The 9,586-nt window shown below is 36.9% G+C and overlaps 1 protein-coding gene across 1 annotated transcript in view; it reads right to left on the bottom strand.

Moving 5' to 3' along the window:
* The window catches only part of LOC107679861 (heparan sulfate 2-O-sulfotransferase 1-like), an 80,200-nt gene extending 70,927 nt beyond the window's left edge, over positions 1–9,273 (bottom strand). Inside the window, exon 1 of the mRNA XM_016475569.1 lies at positions 8,845–9,273. Coding sequence (XP_016331055.1) covers positions 8,845–8,968 — 124 coding nt within the window. The 5' untranslated portion in view covers positions 8,969–9,273. The remainder of the gene's footprint in view (positions 1–8,844) is intronic.
* Positions 9,274–9,586: the final 313 nt, after the last annotated feature.

Raw genomic sequence — 9,586 nt, 5'->3', positions numbered from 1 at the left:
AGGAAGCCTAGAGGACGCAGTGTCTCATTCCCTACTCAGGGAACCATGGTTACATAAGTAACCTGAGACGTTCCTGAAACTTCGAACTGCATCCTCTAGGGGTCGCTATGGGGAACGGTATACCCACGCCGCCTGCTGAGGGGAGTGCGGGCCAGAACCATGGCGAGCACTAAGTACCACTTGACCATTTTCATGGTGAGTTGCCCCCGGGACGTCAGACGGCTGTCTGTGACTTTATCCCCTACGGCCAAAGGCGGTATCCTAAGATATCTAGGTGGAGTGGTGCCCAAGGTGAACGGGGCTTAAACCAGCTCAAGAAATGGCACGAAGCAACCGCGCGAAGCCATCACCATACAGGATTTTAGAAAAGAACGCAAAGAACTAGCGTGCGAACTTACCACAATGTGGATTTTAGAAAGTGCAGCGCGCCTTCGCCTCCCTGAACTTCTCGACCACCGTCTCAACGGAGGTACCAAAAAGTTCAGAAGGCGAAACCGGAGCATCGAGAAGAAAGCCCCTCTCTTTCTTCCCGATATCTGCCAGGTTCACCCACAGATGTCTCTCTGTTACTACCATGGCCGCCTTAGATCTGCTCATAGCAGAGGCAGCCTGCTTAGTAGCACGGAGAGCATGATCCGTGGTGCAGCGCAGCTCAGCTACCTGATCAGGAGAAAGGCCCTCGCCTTTATCCAGGTCTTTCAGCAGATCAGCCTGATACGCCTGGAGCACCGCCATAGTGTGCAACGAAGCCACAGCCTGACCTGCTGCTGCGTATGCCCTCCCATTTAAGCATGATGTATCCTGTAGGGGCTTAGATGGCAAGGAGGGAGTATTAAGGGAGGATGTCTCGCCCGAAGAGAGATAGCTAGCCAGTGTCTCTTCTACAGGGGGCATCCTCTCATAGCCGTTTTCACGCATCGCCTCGATGTTGGCATAACTCGTATGCTGGAATCGATGGATGCGTGAGTGCTTTGCAACGATTTGTATCGTGAAAAGCGCTATACAAATAAACTTGAATTGAATTGAATTGAATTGAATTGTATAGAGATTCTGCCATGGTGGGTAATTGGACATAATGAAAAGAGAAATGGAACTTTCAAGTACCTAAAGGACCTTTTACAATGTGAAAAACTATCAAAAAATAATAGCCAACAATCCATTTACACCAAGAGCAAAATTAACATGTGATGGGCTGTGGGAAAAGCAAATTCATGCCTATACAATAGAGGGAGCAACATGCAATACACCTTTTATCTGCTCTGCTATTACAGATGTCAGTAAAACAGAATGAAGGAGAATTGCAACTATTCATTATAAAAAATTAAGAAGTAGTTTGCCATTATAATTGGTATGCAACAAAGACAAAGAAATTCCATAAAGTGTATTTATATAATTTAACATATTTTGCAGGTCAGCATATAGTTCAGTATTTGTATTTCCCTGTGATTATTAATTAATTTGAAGAAATTCTGAATTTTATTGAAGTCTGAAATTCTGCTTTTGTGCAAGAAAGATGAGTACTCTTACAGTAAATTACCTCTCTCTGGTGTCTAGATTTTAGCAGCACATATATACTTTACAACGTGCAATTCAAACAAAATATTTACACTTTTTCTTAAGAATTTAAAAATAACTTAAAACATTAGAATTCAAACCTTCTGACATAAAAATAAATAATAATAATAATAATAATAGTAATAATAATAATAAAGAAATCTAATGCAAAGAGAAAAATATGTAGGCTAACTAAAATAAGTGGTCAAAGAATGCGGGTGATCAAACGGGCAGTATTTTAAAATCAATCAGCTCAATATTTTACAGATAACAGCTTAATAACAGACTACATAATTTTGCTTTTAATTAAGAAGCAATTGCAACTGTTGCGTCATCTCCCATCAAATCACAAAGGCAAAGGCATTGCAAGAGTCTGTACACATGACAGAAAAGCAAGCCAGACAAAAAAAAAATTGCACTGACATCACTTAGACCTGTTCTGCATGTAGTCAGACAACACAGGGCCCATTTTCAATTCTCAGAGCATGACATGAATACTAGGAAAACAGCTGAGAGGTGCTGTTCTGATGACAAACAGAATAAATCACTCCATTTAAAAGTCATCAGAGCAAGGCTTCCAATTCAGAGAGCTCTGCTATCAGCCACTCACCCCTGGGCACATAGACAGCAAGTTTTGTCCACCTCAGTCCTGAAAGAGATTCCAGTGGCTGACATGGGAATGAATCACCTGCTAACAAGCACATCCATTCTTTATGTCTGTTAAAAGTTAACTACCATCACTGTAGAAAGAGACCTTTTGATAAAATGCTTGTTGTGATAAGTGAAAAGGACTTACTGTCAGCAATACAGCACTGTGTAATTACAGTGGCTTGCTAAAAAGAACAAAATAAATTATTCTTAAAAGGTCAAGTAAGCATATTTTACACTACCAGCATCACCAACCCGATCTCACGGCAATTCGTACATATTTGACAAAGTGGCTAATTCGTACAAATTTGTACGACTTCACTCATACGAATTCATACAATTTGTGAAAAATCGTATGTATTTTACGAAGTGGTAAATTCGTAGGAATTCGTATGAAGAAGCACCACACCTAACCCCGCCCCTAAACTTAACAATCTTTAACTGAATCAGTTTTTTGTGTGTGTGATTTGAGAGGCAAAAAATTTGACTGACAACAGAGCGCAGCAGGGATGATGCATTTGTGTAGGCCAAAACCCAAATACGATGTAGTATTTTAGCACTACCAGTTCCATCGTCTTGAATTCAATGTTTGTTTGTTTTTAATTTTGTTTTTTTTTAGTTATTATAATTTAGTTTTTAGTTAAATGCCTGAAATAAGGTCTGAGGTTAACACAAGCTCTCAATATTTTCAAGTTTTATTCTATGTCATAAAATACATCAGTAACGCCACCCTGTTATTTTTATTTTATTTTATTTATTTATTTTAGCAGGTGCTAACAAGTGGCTAAATGGGACTACAGAGATTGTCCAGGACATTAAACGGCATCATGTGATACAGGAAAACTGATCTACTTGCTAGTCTGCTTTCACAGCGTAGATGTGTGCATAATCCAACCCAATCTCACGTTAATTCGTACATATTTGACAAGGTGGCTAATTCGTAGGAATTCGTACGAAGGACCACACCTAACCCCGCCCCTAAACTTAACCATCACAGAAATCGTACAAAATCATACGAGTGAGGTCGTACGAATTAGCCACCTCGTAAAATACATACAAATCAACCGTAAGATGACGTTGACATCACCAACATAATTGCAAAAATAATGAAAAATAACTGATTATGAAATTACACATCATAACTGTGCATTTGTTAAAGCAAACCATAAGAATCATGTGTTTGGGAATCTGGTCACACTGTCTGGTACAGTTTTTGTTTTTTTTACTTTTGAATGCAACTAGTAAAGACAACACATTATTTTGCACTGCAAATTCAACAATAGTGGAATCTGTTAAAATATTTAAAATTACACACTTGACCTTAAATGGTATTTAAGAAAAGCTTTAGCTGTAAATTGAGCAGTCAAATGTTTATTCACATAAACCTGCTTCCATTTTAAAAATTGGTCTCTCTTCTCATTAACACTACATTGAAAAAAATCGAGGTCAGTAAGATTTTTTAATACTTTTAATGGAAGTCTACTATGCGCTAAGGCTTTATTTGATCAAATGGACAGAAAAAAACAGTGATATTGTAAAATAACTTTTCTATTTTAACATTTTCAAATGTAATTTATTCATGTGACAGCAAAGTCTTCAGTGTCAAATGATCCTTCAAAAATCATTCTAATATGCTCTGGTGCTCAAGAAGCATTTCTTACTATTATCAATGCTGGAAACAGTTGTGCTGCTTAATATTTTTGTCAAAACCATGAACATTTTTATAGAAAGTTGAAAACAACAGCATTTATTATATAGGCTACTAATCTTTTGCAACATTATAAATGTCGACTGAACAAAAGTATTCATTTCTTTCAATATTATCTATATTATACAACATGCCTGCTATTTCATGCCTCCAAATGCATTTCTAACAATCTGGTGAACTATTTGCACAGCATGTCCAAGGGATTATGCTCCATATCATTGGCATCAAATTGATTTCAGATAGTCAGTCTTTCATCTCTTTGCCAACAGAACAACATTAGGAGAATTTTACGACGTGCAACGTGGTCTCTTTAAAGCGGAGCTATTCTTGTCACGCTGCACGCAGGCTTCTGCTTCTTTCTCTTTGTGAGCTGCACAGCTGGTAATGGAATGAGAATAAACTGATGTTGTATAATCTATGGCATAAGTAAAAAACCCAATAAGAGGTCTGTTGGCAGTGGCTGAACACCAGATTTATAGCTTGACAGTGATGCTTGTAACTTAGTGGAGTGGGAGGCAAAGCTAAGGGTTTTCCATCTTCTAATGAACCATGTCATGTGAGACAACCTAATAAGCATAGTGCAGAGTCTATAAATTCAAAGCCTGCACAGGGCAAATCAGATTTCACTCCTCTGTCAGCCCTGGCATCCTAAATCTCAACAAACGTCCATCACAGGGCTAGAATGGCAGCATTGCTTTCAATTTAATTAACTCTCCACTTCATGGATTTGATTAATATTTCCTCATCCATAATGCAAAAACTGGGCTCAATGCTAAATATGACAGCATCATTTGCACTGGTAACGGAGAGTGGCATGTTTATTCATTTATTTTAAAGGTGCCACTATGTAAACGCTGACTTTCATGCTATTTGCTTAGATGGGATTCCATTAGGCCTATATATTTGTGTATTATTTATTTTGAGTGCAAATTATCAGATTATTCCATAACAAAAGCAAGCATGCAGATGTTCACAACCCTCCGGGATTATTTATATATATATATATATATATATATATATATATATATATATATATATATATATATATATATATATATATATATATATATATATATATATATATATATATATATATATATATATATATATATATATATATATATATATATATATAGAGAGAGAGAGAGAGAGAGAGAGTAAGAATTTATATTTTTTCATATATATATTTATTAAACATTTCAAATAAATAAGTACATTTTCTGGAAAAACATACAGCATAAACCAGGAGCAGATAAATTTAATATTACTTTATTCAAATATTCACAATATCTGTCATGAACAATAACATTAAATGTACCAACAGCAGAAGCCAATCAGGCTTAGGAACTGCATACATTTGTAGGTTCCAGCAGCTGCATTTTTTCCCACTTAAAGAAAAGTCCAAATTAAGTTTCCCACTCTAAATGTTCAATAATTTCCACAGACCTGTAACTCGACTTCTACCCATCTTTTCAGTGTCAGACTAAATAAATGGACCAAATAAATTTCAGCTGTTCTGCTTCACGAAAGCGTGGATGCACCTGGGCTGCAGACAATTGTCATGGGTCATTGGAGGATGTGTGTGAAAACACTAGGTATGTGGCTTACAGCTGAATTACTTTTGCAACATTTAGGACACAAACAAAATTTTGGATATTAAAATATTCAGACAAAAACAATGGTATGATCCACACATAATACACTACTATATATTTTAAGCTACAAATCATGCTTTCACTTGCCTTCCACTGTGTTTTCTAATAATCAGCCGTCACACCAAAAGAATGGCAAATGTGGGTCATCTCAGGTGCCAACCAAACACACGTTTGCTTTGCAAAGTTAATGCATAAGGTTGATGGAACTTTGACTGCATGGTCATGATGCAAAATATGTAGACTCCATATTGAACTGTCAAAAACTCAGTCTGGAATCAGGATCAACTAGAGGCAATCTTTAGAATTCTATAACATTCATAAACTCAAGACAAGAAAGGGCAAGACAAAACCTGCTGGCAGACCAGTCAGCATTCATAGATTTCACTTCAGCTGAAGTCTATTATTTGTCTAATAATCTCTTACCTGCCTTACACACTGAGCACTATGATGAGTATAAATGTGTAAGCTGATTATAAACAAAAGCAGATTGGTGAGTAAAATCGGATCAGTGTAAGAGTTTGATCAAATGTACTAAATACCCTGCTTAGTGCTGACTTACTGTATCTCTTCATTCAATCTGTGCCAATAACATTGCTAGTTTGTTTTCTATAGTTTGTTATATAAAGGGACAGTTCACCCAAAAATAAAAACTCAATTTACTCGCCCTCATGTTGTTATACATTTTGAAGAATATCTTTTTTGAGCAATGACCATGAATTTTGCATAAAGATGTCAAGCCTCAACCAGAATGCATTAAGAAGTATAAAAGGTGCCCTCAGGACTCATGCACTATATTCCACGTCTTCTGAAATCAGATGATAAAAATTATATGAGGGACAGAACGAAATTTAAATCATGATTCATTGAAAATCTTAAGTAGTAAGCAAGATTTTCTTTCTTAAGAGAAGTAGCAATGTACAATTCGTGAACAAACGATTCACTAAGACTGAGAATATTCTGAAAACATCAAATGTATTGTCTCTATATATAATCAACACATTTAAAGGGGTCATATGACGTTGCTAAAAAGAACATTATTTTTGTATTTGGTTTAAGGTTAAAAAAAAACAAATAATTTTCCACATACTGTACATTATTGTTGCTCCTCTACGCCCCGCCTTTCTGAAACGTGTCGATTTTTACTTAACCACTGATTTGTAGTTGTGCCCTCTTTTGGAAGGCCAAACAAAGTAGTTTCGCTTTCACAACGAAACACAGTGTCTTCACGACATGGCGGCGACGGCAACAATACAGCGAGAATCAAAGTTACGCCTTCTTTCTTTACGTATACATTTGGGCGGTGAAGGGATATGCCGGTATCAAATTTACATGTTGCGATTAATTGCTAATGCTTTTATCACGGTATGCGGTATTATCACGCTATTGAAATTTAGTTTAAAAAAAGTGCTGTCATAATACAGTATAACAGGTTTAATAACTTTTTCTTATAACAAAAATAACTGAACATTTAAATGCAATAAAGCAATACAGAAAAATGCATAAAGTTAAAAGTTTTACACAGATTAAAGTGCAAAATAACTATAAAGACCAATAGGTATCACTTTACAATAAGACCTCATTAGTTAAGCTTAGTTAATGCATTAACATTCACAATGAGCAATAGCTACATTTGCTACAGAAGTTATTAATCTTTGTTTCAAAAATACAAGTCTTAGTTCATGTTAGCTCATTAAATAACACAGTTGCAACTTTCGATTTTAACAACCTGTTATTAAATATTGGAATACCTAAGATTAATGAATGTTCAGAAGAATTTTTCATTGGCAGTTTATGTTAACTAATAAATTAACTAATGTTAACTAATGAAGCCCTAATGTAAAGTGTGACCGAACAATACATTTAAATTAATTATTATTATTATTATTATTTCTGCAGTTTAGCGCCATCTGCTGTCAGAGAGTGAAAGTGCACTTTATCCAGAGCGTCTCTCACATGTTCCGCAATGCGCTTCTCGTCCGCGCTTGTTTACGTCAGTGCACACGCGTCTTTCACGCAGCATACAGCGGTGTTGTGCATTTTGACCAGTTGATGGGAAAAGTATTCTTAAAATGCATTCAAAATTCTGAATAATTTGTAATATATAATTATTCACGGTATTTAGAAGTGCCCACGATAACAATATCGTGCATACTCATTACCGTGATATATCGCATTACCGAATACCGGCACATGTCTAGGACGGTGTTATGCAAATCTTCCCACACAGTGACGTAGACATGTGGGGGCATGTTTAAACAAGGCGTTTTAGGAGGGTGGGGGCGAGTCTTAACTTTTATAAAGAATATCTCTTTGGGTTTGAGACTTTAGTCTTTGCAACTTTAGGGATCTTACCTATGCACGAACAGCTTGTAACACTCCAAAGAGAAAGGAAAACTTGAAATCGCATCATATGACCCCTTTAAATCAAAATCCATTGTTTTGATTGTCAATCACAATGCTTCATGGGAATGTAGTTCCTTCCCTCATTAAAGCCGTTCAGTACACAGTCTTGTGCTTTTGTCTTTTGTCCAATTTTTAAATATGTTTTTGCTTCAAATCAGTGTTTGTAATATTGTGATTTACCACGTAGCTACTTGGTTTGGTTGATGGTATATAACTCTTTAACAATGACTTTAAAAAACCCCTATGAGAAAAAAAGAATGAGAAAAATACTTTCAGAACCAAGGACACTGAAAAAGTGCACTCTATTATGGTTTAATGGAGGTGAAGATTATAAGTAAAAAAATCAGTCTATACACCACACAAACCTATCATACGGCTTCAGAAGACATAAATAATACTGCATGAGTAGTCTGGACTACTTTAATTATACTTCATTAGTAATTCTGCATCCATTTGAGGTTTGTCATCTTCACTTACTATTCATTGTCACTGCACAGCAACAGCATTCTTCAAAATCTCTCCTTTGTTGTGCTTCACTGAAGAAACATATAAGGAGTCAAACAAGTCTGGAATGACATGAGGGGGACTACAGAATGAAATTTTCATTTGTGAGTGAACTATTACGTCAAATAAGTTGATCGTGTAATGCAAATTCGGTCGTCTTTTAGCACTCACTCTCATTCATACTGTGTTGTGTTGTGAAGACAACAGCAGCAGACTGTCTCAAACCCTAATGAGCTGCCTACCTAAACAGCATTTCTGTACATCATACGCGCGTTCCAATCGATTATATTAAGAATCGAACGTGCATGATGTCCAAAAAGGCTTTCTAGGGTAAACAGCTCTCTGATGTTTGAGACACAACCGCAGTCTTACCCAGCTTTGCCCGAGACTCTTCCAGCTTCTGAATCTGGTTCTCAATAAACAGCATCGCCACTCCAAACGCCATAACAGCCAGCAGCTGGAACTTGGGTGGCATCATGATCCTCCGGAGCCCCATCAAAGTATCGGATGATTATCTACATGTCATGCCGTAAAATGTGAATGAGAAATTTGGATCAATCCGTTACTGGAGCAGTAAATATCGACTCCCGACAGATGATCTCGATTATGCGCAGAGAACAGAGTAAAGTTAAGGATGTAGTAACCGAATACATTAGTGCAAGCAAGGGCATTTCAGACGCTCATCTGTTTGCAGATGGTGGTATTCTGTTAAAACTTGGGACGCTTGGTCTTAGTTGTTGCACATAAGTGCAGCTCCGATCGTCCACTGCTCTCCTGCGTCACTCAACACAGGGATTGTATTCCTCCGCGGACTGAAAATGAGGCGAGTGGAACAGGACGGTGCTTAAAGCGCCATCTATCGGGTTGGAGATTGACATGAGCCAAGTCTTTCCCATTGCTTGGCTCAGTGAAAGACGTGGCTAAGGAATATTACAGTTTTTCTGAATTGAAAACACATTTCTTGAAACCATCACTCATTTTCTCAAAACCTTAAACACAAATCCAAATACTCAAACTTGATTCACGAAACCTCTGACTCTTCCATCAATATCAAACAATCTCTGCAAAACCATTTCACTTGCACTCAAAATCAAACAGTGCTCTCAGATCACAC

The sequence above is a fragment of the Sinocyclocheilus anshuiensis genome, unplaced genomic scaffold (genome assembly GCF_001515605.1).
Source record: "Sinocyclocheilus anshuiensis isolate Anshui unplaced genomic scaffold, SAMN03320099.WGS_v1.1 scaffold736, whole genome shotgun sequence".
NCBI classification, from domain to species: domain Eukaryota; kingdom Metazoa; phylum Chordata; class Actinopteri; order Cypriniformes; family Cyprinidae; genus Sinocyclocheilus; species Sinocyclocheilus anshuiensis.
The sequence above is the reverse complement of the archived record's forward strand: the minus strand, read 5'-3'. Positions and strand labels throughout refer to the sequence as shown.